The sequence below is a fragment of the Pantherophis guttatus genome, chromosome 1, assembly GCF_059756535.1.
Source record: "Pantherophis guttatus breed Tessera chromosome 1, ASM5975653v1, whole genome shotgun sequence".
NCBI lineage: Eukaryota > Metazoa > Chordata > Lepidosauria > Squamata > Colubridae > Pantherophis > Pantherophis guttatus.
Genome location: NC_142063.1, coordinates 321,971,591 through 321,990,604, shown reverse-complemented (window position 1 = coordinate 321,990,604; position 19,014 = coordinate 321,971,591). Strand labels below are relative to the sequence as shown.

Here is a 19,014-nt window from a genome sequence, read left to right as displayed (position 1 = left end):
TCTTCTGCCACTCATCCCTGTGTTGTTAGAAGTGTTAGAATGCATTAACTTTCATGTCCCATTTGGTCAGACAGACTATTAAAAAACCCCTACAACCTCTTATCATGACAGTGGATGCTTCTATAAAGCCAGCAATCTTCAAAAAGCCACAGAAACCACAGATGAAGTTTCTGTGACAGATTTAACCCGGCAGCTACCCTTCTGGAACTCTCATTGGCTGCAAAAGATGTGGAAACTCTAAGAAAAGCAAGCAAGCAAATAAATAATAGCTGCACATCAGAAACCTTGAGAGTAAAATTGGCTGGCCCATGCTCCTATCTCTTCCACGGCAACTACTGAAACAGCATTCCTAACTTAACTTTCCTTCTTCACTCCCACCCAGTAGTTAATTTCTGAATAGCTAATACAGTACAGTAGCTAATTTCTGGGCTCATGAAAGCTCAGAAATTCTGGTAGCTTCAGCCTCCTCCTCCTGAGTCCGGAAAATCATTCAACAACCCACCTGCACGTTATTAGTTAGATAATGAGACAAGCTGTCCTTCAAATTATTCCAGGTTGCAAAGAGGGGGAGGCAGTGAATGATGGAAAGCAGATAAACATTGGCAGAACTGTTCTCTATTACTCATGCTCGCTTTATTGTTCTCTTGCTTGTTGGATTTTTCCTACATGTTAAAAGGCACTAAGAATAAGCTCCCTGGCCCCCAAATATCTCAGACACGATCTCCAGGCTATCCAGATCAGCATCAGTTTGTATACTATAAATGCAATTAGTTGATCAAGAGACATGATAAGATGAACCAGTCCTTGAGAATTCCTGGAACAAGTTATAGAATTGCGTGGTCCCAGGTATCAGTGTCATGGGAAGCTTGAGGTAAAATTCTGTATCTCTTTTAGAGCAAAACATAAAAAATAAAAACCTGCAACTAGCTAGGTGGCATCAAGATTTAATGAACCAATGAATGGACCTGGAGATGAAAAGATTATTCAGGACTGAATAAAGCACATCTGTTTTATCCGTGTCCTTTATGTGGGAAATCAATCAGCCTTAAGAGAGAAAAATGCCTCCAAAAGGCTGCCAAATCAAGCATTTTACCCACAAGGTTGGATAATAGCTTTGCAATAAAAGGCAATATCCGAGAATCCAACTGTTAATACCATTGATGATAATCAATGACTAAAATACTGTTCATATACAGAGTATCTTTGTATTTTCAAATGCCCCCCTCTGAAGCAGCCATCATCTTCTATTTTACTTGAGGTTGATGGAAAACAGTATAGCTTTCTGTATGCAAAGGACATATTTGCCTGTCTATATAGAGAGAGATATTCATAAAAGCAGCTTACCTCCTTATTACCACCTTCTTTGATAAATGACAAGGTTTCCTGTCTGTGTAAAACCCAGTTCCATTTATGGCAGTCATATAGGTTCAGGGCAGGCCTAGGAATATTTCTCTTTTATGTATCCATGACTGTATCTTTGGACTTTAAACCATTATTTAAACTCTCTCTTCCTCCTCTTTTATAGATAACTGGTCTCCATTTTTTTCCAAGTGCAGCAAGTAAGTTGGCAAGGATGCACCACCACTTAAGGAAATGTTCCTCCATTCTCATATCCATCTTAACAAGGGTTAACAAATATGAGTTCAGGTAGCTGTGAGAATTTTTTTTTTTAATTTGATTTATATGCTGCCCTTCTCCAGAGACTCAGGGCGGCTTACAATGTGCTAAGCAATAGCCTTCATTCTTTTGTATATTTATACAAAGTCAGCTTATTGCCCCCACAACTAGGTCCTCAATTTACCTACCTTAGAAAGGATGGAAGGCTGAGTCAACCTTGAGAATGGTGCATGCATGGTAATCATTCTTGATGCGTGCCATTGTTACAGATTAAAACAAAACAGGAAAATTGGAGAAAAAAGGAATATATATGCCCCTTAAATTAATAAAATATAGAGCTAGGTGTTTCTGATCCAAGTCTGGTTAGTCTCATTAGACATAGAGACTTATGACTGAAGATTACAAGATGTTGTTTTCACTAAAGTAGAAAAATTCTCCTTTTTATATGTTCAGAGGGCTCCTGTTCTATACCGCTTGGGTCAAATTGCAGAAAACTTTAATTTCTGTTCACCTTTTCTATGGGGGTCTCTACCTGATATAACTAGCACTTAGTCCTTCCATCTGGAAGAGAAATGGGGAAGAAACCATACTCCCAACTGCACTCCTAATCATCCACATCTTATGATGCAGCACTAACTGAGATGTTCCATCAGGGCTGTTTTCCTTGGACAGATACTTCTGCCAAGTCATCTATAATTGAACACTATCCAGCTTTCAGCTGTGCAAACTTTCATTTAATTAATACATAGACTGACACTCAACCCAGCTCAGTAGCTATATCTTCAAGCTATTTTCTAGGGACCCTGTGGGTTCCCCAGTGAGAAATCATAAATGACGAACAAGGATTTTTGCATAAGAAGGTCACCATGCATCTTACTCTTTAATGTGAGCTTTACCATACTTGTTCAAGGGAGGACTAATAAAGGGCACTTTCCCAAATAATATAATGGCATAGCAAGCCTGATCAGGGAATGGTGCATGTGTTCAGTGCAAAATCTTTTGCAAAGAACATGCATCTCTTATAAGAGTTCCCAATTTTATTTTAAACATTTTGCATATCCAGGAATCAAGTCAGCAGTTAATAAATTGAGCTGGGTAAACAATATGATGCTTAGTAAATCAAGACTGTATCAACAAGGAAGTAAAAAGGTCTTGATGCAGCTGAGAAAAATTCTACAAGATGTGTAGCAATCCATCAAAAACTGGACATTTCTTACTGAACAGCTCAGACATCTCAAAGCAAAGGGACAAGGCAGTGTCTCTGCTAAAGGCAGCATTGAAAAAGATGCAACTAAAGATACAGATCAAGGGTAGTGTCATTAAGGTACAGAACAGGGCTCAGAAAAACCCAGGTTCAAATTTTGACTTGATCATAAACCTCACAGCCAGTCCCTATTGCTTACTCCAACTTACTTGTTGTTTGGAGGAGACAATCTGAGATCCCCTTGAACGCCTGAAGAAAAATAAGCATAAATGCTATAAATACGCACATTAATCAAAGACGAATAAAAAAGGCTTTTATTCCTTGCAACTTCTGCAAGTGTCCATTTTGATGCTTTGTCAACAACTGCTGGATACCCTATTGGTAAAAAGATACAAAAAGCTTTTCTTCATCTGTGTAAGCTCACAGGAAATGAAAGTTTTTGAAATTTGACAAACCCACAGCTATGCGTGCCGATGAATCCTTTTTATTTTCTTGGATACTAAGGCTTTTTCATTTCAAATAGATTCTCCATGGTTTGTATACAATCTTTCCTCTGGAAAGGCAGCTGTCTCCCTAAAAATTAATTAGCATCACATGAAAAGTTCTATTATCAAACACGGTACAGTGAGCATCAGGGCATGTCCATGCCTGTATGGTCTCCCCTCAGTCTTTTCTTCACCTCCTCAGGAGAATCATCAGCAAAGGATCATTAAGAATTAGAAATACATCAGAATTCCCATTTTACCACCTGATCATGGCCACAGAAACTTCGCTGTTTAAACTCCTGTGTAGCAAATAAGTGAAATTGCCTACTGGAAGAAGCACGACCCATTGTCGACCAAACAATGTCGACTGGCGACGCCCAGGGGGAGAGCTTTCTCTGTGGGGGTACCTGCCCTCTGGAATGAACTGCCCCCAGAGATTCGCATGATCCCCGACCTACGGACCTTTCGCCGTGCCCTTAAGACTCTTTTGTTCCAACAGGCTGGGCTGGCCTAGAAACTGAATTTTAATTTTCTTGGGTGTTTGTAGTTTTTAATATAAATGGGCCAAATTTTTAATATATTTTAAACTGTTTTTTAAATTTTGTGGTATATGTTGTTTTAATATGGCTGTACACCGCCCTGAGTCCTTCGGGAGAAGGGCGGTATAAAAATTTAATAAATATAAATACAAATACTGCATATTTTAAATATCTAGCTCTGAAGAGTAAGAAAACAAGAGCAAGGACTAACCAGTAGCCCTGCAAGAATCACTCAGAAACAGACCAAATTCCCATCTTGCTAAGGAAAGCCCAAGACAACGGACGCAATGCAAGCTGATTATACCCACTCACCCCACAAAGAAAAGCTGTGAATGAGAAATCTTGTGAGATACCAGGTACCAGCTCACCACTTCTGAAAATTTGGAGCCGGATGCTTTTTGATCACAATGTTCCTCCACCAATTTTTCTTTTGGGGGTTACTGGTTCAGGCAGGAACCCTGCAAGAAAAGTACCCCCATCCAGAGCAGGAAATGACACAAATGTCCTTTTACCCTCACTGATGCAAAAAAACAGATGGACACAAATTTAATAATCTCTTGTCACATTTTTAAATCTGGCATGTTCAACATTAAGAATCAACATTAATGAAAGAGGAAGGGATTTAGTGAAACAGCCCTATAAGTGTAAGGATTTATCTCTTGGGACCCTTGCCAAATCATTGGGCTTTTAACAGGGTTAAAGGGGGATAAAATCCATGCAAATTTAGAATTCTGTCAGAAAAGAGCCAAAGAGAAAGAAGAAACCAAGTCACAGACAAAACATATATGTATTTTGTTTATTGGTACCTTTCACTGAACAGCTAAGAGCTGTGTAGGCATTTGAAGAGCAAAGAGCATTTGATAAATATGTGCCCAATGATTCTAGATTTTATGGAGAAAGCAGAATCTGTGCGGTGCTCACCTATAAAGGTAAACCAGATTTTGGAGAATTCTGGCATACATTTCACAGATTTTCTTCTTCTACATGGGTCTTTCTGTCAATGAAACTAAGCTCAAGCTGAAATGTTAATCTTAGCATATTGTCTTAACTGAATATCTGTCTCATGTCTGTTATCACAGGGGTCACCAACCCCCAGGCCGTGGACTGGTATCACTCCACAGCCTGTTAGGAACCGGGCCATGCAAATGGCGGGCAAGTGAGTGAAGCTTCATCTGCACATGTGCGAGATCAAGGTTGCACATAAAACCACCACCACCCCTCGGAAGTCAATTTTTCTTCTAAAACCAGTCCCTGGTGCCAGAAAAGTTGGGGACCCCTGCCTTATAAAATTGGTTTGTAAATCAGATTTGGGTTATATTTAAAAATAACCTTAATATTTTTGTAAAATTTGCCACATATTTTTATCGTGCAGAAATGTCTACTGCGGTATGTGGAAAAATAATAGCCAAGATTTTCTTGTGCAATGACAGGGAAATTTTTTTCTTCTATAGCTATCTAAAGCTGCTGGTTCATGTCACCAAAGAAGAACCAGTAAATAAAAACATACCACAAAATCCAAACTATATAAATTATAGTTATAAACCAACAAACTAACTACAGTAATTGAATCTGAATTGGAATTACTGTGAAAAAAAAACAGCAATATAATCATGCAGATCTTGAAAACTAGCTAATTTATTATCACATAAAATTTCATGGGTGGTACGGTATATTGTATTAGTTAAACAAAGTGGCCAATGATCTATAACACTTACATAAAAATAAACTGCTTAAAGTTAAAAATGTACAGGAGTCTTATTTTTTCTGTACTATACTAACATGGCTTTCTTTCTAGAATTTATAAACGAACTTTAGAGCAATACTGAAACTGGCCACAGAACAACTTTGTTAGGCTAGTGTTTGCAAGGAGGAAAGTTTAAGAGTTTCATTCAGCAGAACCCAGCTAGGTATGTGTTGACCATGGATGCACAACCAGGGATTAACTTTTGGCTTCAGAGTCAGTACTGGAATGGGCACAGCTGAAAATCCGCCTCCCCTCCCTACTGAGTGGTTTGAAGGGAATGGTTGAGGAGCAAAATAGCTAACTTAAGCTTTGAAGATGCTTCAAGTACACACTTCACTCCTCAAACAGAATCCCCTTCCTTCAAACTGGGCTCTATTAGACTTGTCATGCCAAGCAAAGCCTGGTGCCTGAGTTGATGGAGACGGCACTCTTCTATGTTTAATGAATCCCTTCCACCACTCACCCCACTCCTGATGCTGTACCAACTAACAGTGGCAGCCACTGAATAGTATGCCTCACTAGAGAGCAGCTCCATCTATACTGATTCTTGGAGCCTGCTAGTAGTTCTTGAGTATTCAGGATGCAAGGGAGGGACAGAGTGGTTGGTACACTCCACTTCATTTGCTCACGGGTGTGTTCTATATATGCACACACCTGTAACTTGGATCTTCTAAAATGCAGTTATCAAGCTTTTCCTGTACTCAAAACTTTCTACTATGCTCACTTCTCCTGCTTGCACCAACACAGTACCAGCTGCAGACACAGACTGTAATTGCCCAGTAAAACTGCAGCCAGTGCGCTACAGCAATCCAGGAGAATTAGATAACACATGACAGGCAGGAGAAAAAGAGAGTAAGGTAAATACTGCCTCTGCAGCACATCTACCACAGTCATTCCATATAAATTGCAAGCTGTTTGATTAGCTATCAATGAAGCAAGTTAACAGGATGAAGACCACAAAGAGAGGCTATATAGTCTTTGATGCTACTTTGCATCTCTCTGGGCAGCTCTGTGGGTTTGTCGTCTATTCTGTTTGGGCCCAAAGTGTCACCAGAGCTCTGAATTAGGTGTGTGCATGAGAAAGAGAGAAAAAAGACAGTAGTTCTTTCCTTGGAAGGAAGCAATTTGGAGAAAGGCTTTCCAATGTTGCTCAAAAGGGGGTTCAGGCAGGATTTCTTTTCTTTCCAGAAGTAGCTCAGCTGTTTTCACATTTATGATCATGGCTCACAGAGGGAATTCTCCTACCCGCTAGCTAAACAAACATAAAACACCTCCTGACAGGGAAACTTTGCCAAGGTGGAGATCTTTGTGGTCAGAGGGATATCATAAAGGACATGTCCCCAGGCAGTAATGTTCAACACATGACACCTCAATTAAGAAGCCGGCTTCACATCTATCTTTTAGACCAATATTTACTTTTTTAAAAAAAATCATAGGAGAGGCAAACGCTATCCCCCCCCCCCCCAAACAGTTTTCAGTTCTCTGGCCTTTGCTGGAATAAGAAAGAAATATACCCTTATTTGTCCGACCGGCTGTCAGAAATAAGGACGCTTTTCGAAAGCAGCCCGCTGCAATTGAGAATAATCTGAACTTGGCTCCTGAAAACATCCAGAATGAGACCGTTCGGTGCCCGTAAAAACCCCACCAGAAGTCCACCGGCTACCCACAACTCCTAACCACGCACGCTCCCCTTTCAAAGGATGCAACGGAGCGCTGGGAAAGAAGCCCGGTCACGCAAGCTCTCTGGAGAGCTCGTCAAAGGAAAGTATCGGGCGGAGAAAGGGGAAATCTCCAGGCACGAAGACGCCTCCGGAGCAAGCGGCTCTCGAAAATGCCGTGCAGAAGGGAGTGCCTCCGACCGGGAAGGAAACGGGGGAAGGGGTGGGTGGGTGGCTGGGCGAGAGAACGGAACGGACCGGCGCGGCTCAAATGGCAAGAGCTTAAAAAAAGTGGGAGAGGGGACTGGACCCAGCCAGGGAAATCCAAGCAGCCAGTCCTGGGGGTGGGGGTGGGGGTGGGAAAAAGCGAAAGAAAACGGACGCCCCGTCCTCCCTTACCGTACATGGCTCAGCTGACCCTCCGCCGGCCGCCGGCCCGCTCTCCAAACTCAAGCTCCGCGGCGCGCGCTCCCTCTGCCTCTGCGGCGCCTCTGGCGTTCATTCAGCCTTCGCGGCGCAGCCAGGAGTGGGAGGCACCGGCAGGGGGCATGAATGAAGCGACAAAGCACACGCAGGCGGCGGCGGCGGCGGCGGCACAATAGCGGCTCCTTCGCAGGCTGCGGCTGACGCTCGCTTTGCGCATGAGCGAGGGGGTTAGGGTGGCGACCAAGCAGGAGGCGGTCCTTTCCCTCCACCTCTAGCTAGACACGCCCCCCGCGAACCTGGGCGTGGGGTAGCTGGGGGTTTGGCCGTCTGAAAGGCTTGGTCTACCGACTCGTTGTTCTAATAACGCACGGGATCCCAAAGCTGCTTTTTTTTTTTTTTCAAGAGGCAACTGGACTTTCTGGTTTTTCTTTGAAGACGTTTCGCTTCTCATCCAAGAAGCTTCTTCAGCTCTGACAGGATAGTGGGGAGCGGCTGAGCTGAAGAAGCTTCTTGGATGCGAAGCGAAACGCCTTCAAAGAAAAACCAGCAAGTCCAGTTTGCCTCTTGAAAAAAAAGCACCTTTGGGACAACCATCACCTGGATGACTGAGAATCTCCATAGACAACGCGAGGGATGTTTTTGCTGTGGTGTTGTGGTTAGGGGGAGCCTTCTGTACCATGGTGAAGGGTGATGGGATTTGTAGTCCAAAAGATTCGGTTGGTGCCGGGATGAGAGGAATTGGATTTTTCGAGATCAGGAGCCAAGAAGCGCTACAAGTAAAGGGATTTCAGTGGAATCCGCGAGGGATCGTGTTCCGAGTTACTCGTTCTCTTGGTTTGATTGGGTTTTTAAAAATATGATTAGTTTTGTTAACTAACGCTAACTCCATGGTCAGCGTTTTTCAACCTCAGCAGTTCTAAGATGCATGGACTGCAACTTCCAGAATTCTCCAGTCGGCTGGGGATTTCTGGGAGTTGAAGTCCACATATCTTAAAAATTGAGAAACAATGGATATGTCGTTTTCCCCCCATTAAGCTGTCCTCAACTTGCTTCAAAGCATGTGATACCCATTGCCATTGTCACGGAGTTCATCCACCTTGCTGCTTGTCCTCTTCTCTTTCCTTCCACTTTCCTAAGCAATACGATGAGTTCAGGGTTTTTGAGTCTTTGCATAATACGTCCAAAATACATCACTACAACTTGAGCCAGATCGCTTATTCCCTGACTGATTTGTTCTATTATCTATTTGTTTGCCTCCTTGGCTACCCATAGTATTTTCCTAATTTTATCCAGCACAAAGTGCAGAATTTAACTTCCAGTACTAGAAGTTCTTATAAACACAGCATATGTCTAAGTTATCCTGAATGTTGACTTTCCTATTACACAGAATTTTCCTATACACTTTTTAATCTCCTTTGAATCATTTACTGTTGGTCCATTGATTTCCTTTAGCATGCTAATTTGAGGTTCAAACCCCCTTATGAGTCCAGAAATCTTTCAAAAAGTTTTTATTGTGTTTCTGTTTTTTTCATCTCCCATGTATTGCTTCTTGTCTGTTCTAAGAGGTCTCTGAAATTCTCAAGATCTTTCCTGTCTTTCTTGGCTTTGCTTTTTCTTGTCTTTTGGGCTTTTTCCAAATTGTTCTAACTTATAATTTATTTTGCTCTATTCATATTGGGCAGTCTCTTTCACATTGTTCATTAAGACTTATTTGATTTCACTCTGCAGCTCCTCTGGTTTCCTATTAGTGAGATTCAAAGCAGTTCCTTATGTTCTTCTTGAAATTGATGGTTATATATTCAATATCATATTGGCTTTGTTCTTCTTTGGTTGGACAGTATGTGATCTGTTCTACAATTAGCCCCTGGCCACATTTGTTATGACTGGCTCTTTCATCTCTTAGTACTAATAATATAGTCAATTTTATTTCTATGTGCTCTGTCCGGTAGTGTCCACGTATATAGGCATTGTTTTGGTTGTTTAAAGAATACACTGGGAATGAAGAAATCATTGGATTGGCAGAAATTGCTAAATTGTCCTCTAGCTTAATTTCCTTTCCCTAGAAATTGGTGTTTTTCCTCCTTGCTATTACCAACTTTGACCTTCCAGTCCAAACACAAGCAACATATCTTGGTTGCATATTTTTCAAGTTTCAGGTTGAACTTGATCATAACGCATGTCAATATCAGTGGTTGGGGTATAAACTTGAATACTTGTCATATTAAATAAGTGTCTGCAAGAACCTTAATTTATATTTGTTGGTCATTGCACCTAAGGTATCTTCCTATGGTAACATTGCCATTATTTTTTTTTTGTTTTGGATTGGGAATTGTGTGTGTGTGTGAGTGAGTGTGTGTGTGTGTGTGTGAGAGAGAGAGAGAGAGAGAGGGAGGGAGGGAGGGGAGGGAGAGGGAGGGAGAGAGAGAGGGAGGGAAGGAGGGAGGGAGAGAGAGAGTGAGTTTCAATTTGCTGGTACCCAGGATGTCAATGTGTAGTCAATTTATTTCATCTTTCATCATGTTGAGCTTTCCCATGTTGATGCTTTTTATATGTTTTCACTATAATTCTGTTTTTGCAGCTTCAGATTTTCTTTGTGGTATAGTCAGCAACTAGAAGTCCAGACAGACTTAATCTACTAGCATCATAAGCACCATTAGTATTCAAAAAATCCTTGGTTCTTCCATATCCCACCTGAGGGACCATGTCCAGCATTGTATTGATAATCACTTTTTTTTGCCTGTCCACATGCTTTTCCTAGTAAAAGACAGGAGTAGTTTACCACTGCCTTCTCCTGTGCAGTTTTGAATTGTGTCTTCTTTGTTGTCACTAAAGTGATAATCTGTCTCCAGCACCTTCTTGTATTGTGAAATTGAACAATATAAGGACTGCAATGAAATGATAGGAATAATACAAGTAATGTCTGAAACCCTCTTTCATTTCTCCACATACATAGAATTTCATCTCATGCTTGTCAGCATTTGTAAGGTTAGTGGCTGCTTAATAAAAATGCCCTTTTCTCTAACATTTTTCCAATGGCAGTTTCATCTGAAAAGCATGGCACTGTCTTAAACAAGTGTCAGTCATTGGAGAGAATGTGCTGCCATTAGCATACAGTATCATATTCATGCAGCAGTTGAGATGTTTGCACCTGGCCTGCAAATGCAAATCAATGGGATGGATCTCCTGAAATATTTCAGGTCATGAAATGTCCCAAAATATTTTAACTTTGTGTTCAGTATTTAACACACATCAAGTATTTTCATCCAGAAATATTTTCATACAAGCAATAAGCACTGTTTTTAGACAGCCAATGAAGTGGTCATTCAAAGATTTGATAAAAAGTTGGATTTAAGGTTATTCCAGTAATGAGCGAAATTACAGAGAAAATCAAATATAAGGAAATAGTGCTGCAGCAATTGTAGGAAGTTGTTTACCCCAGAGATACTCAATTTGGGAATATCCTCCTGTTGGGGATATAAAGAAATTCCAAATGGGAGAAAGGATATGAAGTGCTTAGCACAATTATCAGTATAAAAAAAAATTGGGATTTTCAGATGAAGATCTAATGAACTGGGATGTAGCAGGAAAGTTGAGGATGGAGGAGTGAACTGATTGGATGATCAGGAATGATTGGACTTCTGGGGAAACCATGGTGAATTGAAGACAGCTCTTCAAAAGTTGAGCTGACGACTGTGGCAAAGATCAAGGAACCATTGAGTAGACCAGTTCCTTGGAACTTCTCTGGATAAGAGGATGGGAGATCACCTACATGTGCCCTGAATGGCTTCTCCTTATCAGGAGACCACAGGACAATGGTTTTTTGCAGGTTTGAGGATGAGGAGATAACAAGATTAGCCATCTTGTTTGCAATTGTGGCACAGCCTTTTAAAGAACACTTAAGTTAGAAATCTTACTTTTACACTCACTTTCAGAAATTGCTCATTAACTGCTAATTTATCAAAGACCTTTGGAATGTCAAGTTTGAAAATGCTGGATGAGCCTTCAGTCTTGAACAAAAGAACATGTTAATCATAAACTTAAGAATTTAAAGAATCTAAAACAAACAGCAAAAGGCTAAATAAGATTTTGATTTTAGAATGTTATAGGGTCCAGATAAAATTAAAATATTGAAAACTTTACAATAAGATTTTGAAATGATTCCAAATGAATCATTCCAAATTCAGCATAATCATAGTAATTTAAAACAAACAAAAATATTTCTATCTTCCTATTCCCTACAAAACAAAATCCTAAAATTCACCAGCATTTATTTATTTAGAAAAATTGGTGTTGATTCAGATTAAGAGATGATTCTGTCCACTCCAGCTTTTGCTAATAATCTGCTACAGAATTTTTATCCTCAGAAAGAATTGATTTCTCATTTGCCATCAAATTCTGCCCACTTTCCCCTGAAAAATGGATCTCTGGTATCATTTTGTGCTGCTTTTGTGGCTTATTCCAAAAGGGGGGATGTGGGGAGAATGGGGCAGGAGGATTGTAGACAGCAGCTTCACTAGGGAGTTCATCAAGAGCTTAGTGGTGGGGTAGAAAAACAAGTTAATTAACCAGACTTGAAATTTTGGGCTTGGACAATCTGAAACTGTGCTGCCTGCGTTATGATCTAAGCACAATACACTGTGCTACCTGTCAACAACTTCTTCAGCTTCAACCTCAATAATACATGGGCAAACAATCGGTACAAACTCAAGGTAAACCGCTCCCAACTTGATTGCAGAAAATACGACTTCAGCAACAGAGTGGTCAACGCCTGGAATGCTCTACCTGAGTCCATTGTTACATCCTCTAACCCTCACAGCGTCAACCTTAAACTGTCTACCATGGACCTCATCCCATTCCTAAGAGGTCCGTAAAGGGGGCATGCATAAGCGCACCAGAGTGCCTACCGTCCCTGTCCTACTGTCCCCATTTATTTGTATTCATTTCTTTCATGCACATAGAGGTACATATAGTATAATCATGCAATCAAATTTCATTACAATGATAGACCAGCATAAACCATCACAATTAACAACCAGAATATTATCTAATCCAAGCAGCCTGGATATATAAACAATAGTTCATTTTTGTGAAAAACTTTGTTTGGCTTATTCTGAATCTGTTTTTCAATCAATTGGTCAGAAGATTTATAGTATAGTTTTGTAAGTGGAAAAGCAACATTTCCCATACTGCTCTTCATTTTATGAATTGTTACAGTCTCCCATCTCTAATATCTGAGGGGCTGCCACAAAGAAGAGGGGGTAAACTTATTCTTAAAAGCATCTACAGGTAGAACAATAAGCAATGATAGACAATTTCCTGTCCAATCTGCAATTTTGGAGATTTTAAAAAAGAAATTGGACAACCATTTATCTGAAATGGTCTAGTTTCCTGCTTCAGCAGAGGTTTGGACTAGAAGACCTCTAAGATCCCTTCCCACTCTGTTATTCTGTTCTGTTCTTTTGTGTATTCTATTCTCTTTCTAGCCTCCTTTCTTCATAAACAAGCAATATCTGTCTTATGATTATTTTGGCAGCACATTTTTTTTTTAAAAAAATTTTTTTGGGGAGGTCACAAGCAGAACTATCACACACCCATACAGTACTGGTTGGCTTCACAAAACATTTTAAAGTTGATTTAGCATGTGTTCTGAGATTGCAAAAGTAACACAATAAGGATTGCTCAATGCATATTTTATATTGACTGGCTGTTGGCCCTGTAAGGTAAAAACTAAGAAACAGACACCATGCAGACCTAAAGCTACTTTTATTACAACAGCCATTGTAACTGAATCTTGCAAATCTAAAAATGGTTCCCTTTCTCTCTCTCTCTTACCTGCCTGTAAATTTTGGGGTGGGATATCTGAGGCTTTTTTGATAAATTATTTTTTTTGATCTAGACTCAGGCCTCATTTATGTGATCATTCTCTTAGTAATCTTCCCTCTGTCCTTTAAGGCCACTCTTCATACCCATTATCCTCCATCTCACTCACTCATCTTTCCATGCCACTCACTGGCATGGAAAAGAAAAAGAAAACTAATGGAAGAGGGACAGAGTATTATAAAACGAATAGCTATTATCTTAAATAAGAACACTGCATTGTACTAAAATGTTTTGATGAACATTCTATTTGTGGTTTAATAGAGCAGCATCATTTCTAAGTTAACAATGCATTTCCCAAGCTGGCAAAATCCCTCTTGTTGCAGCAAATAGACCATTAAGTCCTATTTACCCAAGTTTTATCTGAGTTCACAGTCTCAACACTCTGCCACCTAAAGTTGTATATGACTAGCAAGAATAGGATTTATTGTGACTAAAGAGACAATTCATCTCACTGGAGGGAGGGGGGCACTGGACTCCCAGGATTACAAACTCAATCCCTCATGCTGACACCATAATTGCAGGCATCTGCAGTGCAGATAGATGTAATGGACATAATTATCTGTGAGAATGCCTTCTTGTAGCTGGCAAAAAGACGAGAGGGGTTATGGCCCCATGATGGAGGACCGCCTTGCATATACATGTACAGGTTTAATGCCTGGCTTACCTATCTAAAGGGATCACAAAAGCAAAACTGTTGAGAAAAGAAAATCCATTATGATCTACCCAAGGTTAGCTGTCATGACTGGGAATGGTGGTAGTTGACAAACGTATCTCCAAAACGTTTATATAATGTTCATGAGGTTCTTACTAGAACTTCTACTCTAGATCTATCAGTGTATGGGCTGCAAAACTCCAGGGGCCATTAAGTGTCAGCAAAAAAAAAATTAAATATCCTGTATCTTGTTCCTACTATTTAGAGATCATAGGAATGTTTGCAGTGCAAACATGGTCACCTAACTTTTATGGGCATTAATGAGGGCCAGTATAAATCTAAGGACTATATATGATGAGAGACAAAAGATCTAATTTGAAATCATATTAATACCTGAGAATAAAACTTATTAATTAAATGTACAATCTTATTCAATCTTAATTTATCCAGGAGCAACCTCACCAAATTAAATGTATTTAGCTAAAACAGCCATCCCTGTTCCTGGTTGTTTGGTAAATGTGTTTTACAGTCCCTGGCATTTCAGAACAGATTAAAAAGATAAACATGGGATTTAGTACCGGTTAAAACAGAGGAATGAGCTAGAACAGAAGTATAAAGAATTTAGGGGAATGGAGCTACATGCTGTTTGCCAGAAGGCCGCATAGCACCCTCCCATGATGTAGAGCCAAAGATAAATTTCACCCTTTCCATGGACTGGCTGTTCAGTCTGTGGGTATGGTCCTTAACACGTCATTCAAAGCCTGGTATGGTCTCAAGAGCAGCATGGATTCTGCAACCTTAGCTCAGTGGATTGCATAACATTCTCAGAGACTCTTCCCATCCTGCTTACAATCTTTTTGGACTGTTGCCTTTTGGCAGAAGATACAGAACAATTAAAACTCGGACCACACGTTTTCTGAATAGTTTTTATCCCAGAGCTATAATTGCACTCAACAATGAACTAAAGGGCCACCATCAGTGAGCTGTTGGACAGCATTACTTGGTCTGTTGTGTGGATGTTTGGGTGGTTTACGGGTGGGGAATCGTGGAGGGTGGGAGTGTGTTTGGGGATTGTTATGTGTGTTGAACCTGGTCTTTGGGTGTTAAGTGGATTTTGTTGTATGGGTATACTGTGTATACACGTACAATGACAATATTATTATTATTATTATTATTATTATTATTATTATTATTATTATTATTGTTGTTGTTGTTGTTGTTGTTATTGTTATTATTATTGTTGTTGTTGTTGTTGTGTTATTGTTGTTATTACTGTTATTATTATTATTGTTCTATCATGTATAAATAGAGTCTAGGGCCTCAGTTTAGCTTCGGGGTCCCTCCCCTCTGTCTTCTTGGCCCTATTTGCATTCCTATTTAAGAGATTTGATTGTCATTTAGGAGCAGATATGTAGAGCCTTTCTTAATGTTTCTCATTCATTTTTTCTGTTTTGATTGTATCTTCTCCTGCCACCATACGTAAGCTCTTAATAGAGCATTTGTTATTGGCCACCTCACAGAAAAATATGAATAGAATTCAGCCTTGCATCGACAAGACTACAACTCTTTGATTTAAAATCTAACACAGACATAAAGTTGCTTGATTTTCTTAAGTGAATTTCTCAGCTTCCCCTTTGCAAGTGGGGATTTGTATTAAGATAATAATAATAATACCATGAACTTATCTTACTAGTTTGTTTACCAGGATTCTTGGCCTCAGCTGTTTGAATACTCTCTAAGAATGTGAATGGGTATTCTTAAAATTCCATGGAGGATATAGCTCAAAAAAGGATGTACTTTTCTGGAAATAGGGAAGCTCACCTCTCTCTGTGTGCAGCCTCCGTGGGGTTGAAGGAGCTTGATGTTTGTGTTTATGTATAAGCTGAAACTACCAAGAATCATTACTTCCACAACTGACGACAAGACAGAAATTCCCAAGCTGGCATTTTTTGCCTGTGTTTGCCTAGAATTTCCATCATTCTGAAATGGCTGCCCCAGAGGATTTGGTGGAAATAACTTTTCCATCACCGTGCACCAAAGGTTTTTTCACTCTGTATGGAATGGGGTTTGGGGGGGGGAGGGGGAGAAGTGAGATGAATACTTTTTCCTGTTTATTCTTTTCTACAACCTTGAGCGAAGAAGACTCTACCACTTTTGTCAGCAAAAGAAGAGAAGAAATATTGCCAAGAGAAGGTACTTGGTTCCAGAGGCAGCCTCCTTGTTGAATTAATTAAGCAAATGCCACCTGGTTTTCCAGGTTAAGCCACCAGAGGAGTCCATGCAAATGCAAACAAGTCATTGAGCCAGAAAATGAAGAAAGGAATGGAAAACCACGGTAGCATTAATAACAGCAGCAGAGTCTGCTTCTGAGCAGTTGGTGGGGCAGGGATCTCTGGGGCTCGATTTCCATTGCTTGCAGATTGCTCCTCCAGGCTATTTTTGGTCTTTGTTCTGAATGTGAAACAGCAAGCAAGAGGTGTGCATTTGGGGAGCGGGCGATGCTGGCACAAATGTTCTGAAGCGAGATTAAAATGGAGAAGGTGTTGAATCTGAAGGGCTATTTCTCAGGGTAAACATTTCACCTTTTACTCCTCTCTCCCTCCCTCTCCCCCAAATACCAAGAGACTTTGTCAGTAGCAGTAATAGCTGCTGCTGCTGCAGTTCCTTTGGATGGACTGCAGTAGTTCCACATAATTTCTGGGGGCCAAGGACATGTTTGGAAGAAGGAGGCTGTCAGAACTTGGCATCCTTAAATCCTTGAGTAATTATTAGGATGCCTGGTTAGGCTGTTCCAGAGAACAGAGAATAGTGCCAAAAGCCTTTCAAGGGGGAGGATGAAACAGCATAGAACAGCCTGAGGCAGGCAGGCAGGCAAAAACAAGTAAGTACAGACAGCAATAAATACTGATGCTGTCAATTGGGAAAATGGGGAGGGGGTTGTTAAATGAAGTTCAGGGATTTTATTCTTACATGTGTGGATGTGTGTGTATAAGACAGCACTGTCTTCTGGTTCTGTCTGGAAAACACAACTTTGAATCAGGGTTATCCAGCATCAAGCAGCAGAGCATAAACCAAGGAGCTGCAGGTTCTGCAGGACCTTGGAGAGCTCCCATGGAAGGTAGATGTTGCAACACCTGCCCAACTAAATACTGTAAAATACTGTCTAATCTATAGTGAACCTATTTGTTCTGTAAGGACCTCCATAGAGGGGTTGCTCAAGTAACCATCATGATGTGAAGGAGCCTTGGTGGCGCAGCAGACTAAAGTGCTGTTAAGTAGCACTTAGCTGCCAGCTGCCTGCAATTACTACAAATTCAAATCTCACCAGGCTCAAGGTTGACTCAGCCTTCCATCCTTCCAAGGTAGGTAAAATGAGGACCCGGATTGTGGGGCAATAAGTTGACTTTGTATAAAAAAGAACACCGCTGGGGGGGGGGGGGGCGAAAGCCCTACTAAGCAGGTATATACAAAAGTATGAAGGATATTGCTTAACGCATTGTAAGCCGCCCTGAGTCTCCAGAGAAGGGCGGCATATAAATCGAACCAATAAATAAATAAACTTATGGGTGTATGGAATAGAAAATAAGTCATCTCTGTTTCGAGGGGCCCATTTTCTACACTATTCTGTCCTTAGATTTAGCACCTGGATTATTCTGTTCTGGCATTACTTTATTTAAAAGGGCTCTTTATGTCTAAGTTAGATTGGTGAGCCTTCATGTATTGTTATTGCATCTCATCTTTTGAAACTGTTTTCGTTGTTGTACACTTTTCAGAATCTTAGGATAGAAATACATAAGGATACACACATACATTGTTCATAATAAATAAATGCCCAAAGAGCCATTTCTTCCTGGACTCCATCCAACATGCTATATGTCATATTTTTTTCATTATGTGTTTACATAAGATCTTACGTAAATCATATTATGGCTTAAGAGGAGGGCCTTGTTCATACAACATGCTAAAAGAATGCCAAAACAATGGTTAAACTCCCACAAAGCTATCCACTTAAACCAAATCTAACTTGAACTGCTCAGTAATCCAGAGTCCATTCTCTTCTGTTCTTGAGCTCATGTTAGCCCTTCAGACAGATAGGGATCCCAGGAATGCTACTTTATTGTCCCAGGATATAATAACAGAATTTTGAAAGCATATCCATGTTTGCCGTATCTTGCAGTAAATAAAATCAAGGTGGAGTTATTTTGAGTTTCTTTTTCATGCTTCTTTTTAACTATGGACTGTCCAGTCTATTAATAATTGCTTGTTCCTCCCCATTCCCCATTAATGGCTCCCTCATATATTCTTCAAGGTCACTTTTACACATATTAAGAATCTGACTCATGTAGAACGCTAAACACTTGATCTGGTTTTTATCACTAGGCAGATACAATGTGATCTGAGTGGATGAAACATTGAAATCTATCCCTTATCATAGTCAGATCACCATCTGATTGCTTTAGAAGGAAACAAAGCCACCAACTTGCATAGGGAGAAGACATCTCTGCAATCAATCTGTCCTAGGCATCTAATAGAACTACTGAGTTTCCAGAGAGCTTTTGAGGCTCTGGTGGGCAATTCTTCAGAGATTCTTGTCACCTCTTGGGGTGAAAGGGAGACTGTGGTCTTGGAGAGAATTGCTCCTAAGTAATCTCTCCCTGCTGGCTAATTCAAGGAAAGCTGTTTGTTTCCTGAAGAGCTCCAGGAAGTGAAGTGGCAGATGAGAATGGTAGAAAACAAGTAGTGAACCTACTTGTGATTGCATATGTTAGAATATATGCTTGAACTTCATGTTCCTGGAAAATACCCAGC

General features: G+C 40.3%; 1 protein-coding gene across 5 annotated transcripts in view; it reads right to left on the bottom strand.

Moving 5' to 3' along the window:
* Positions 1-19,014, bottom strand: part of EFR3B (EFR3 homolog B) — a 140,301-nt gene that overhangs the window by 107,642 nt on the left and 13,645 nt on the right. For 2 of the 5 annotated variants that reach the window (XM_060693110.2, XM_087883348.1), the window contains exon 1: positions 7,647-7,961. The exons of 1 other annotated variant lie outside the window; for it this stretch is intronic. In XM_060693110.2, coding sequence (XP_060549093.2) covers positions 7,647-7,653 — 7 coding nt within the window. In that variant the 5' untranslated portion in view covers positions 7,654-7,961. Of the gene's footprint in view, positions 1-7,646; positions 7,962-19,014 lie in introns of those variants that run through there. 2 more of the 5 variants (XM_087883349.1, XM_060693111.2) reach the window with 2 other exon arrangements.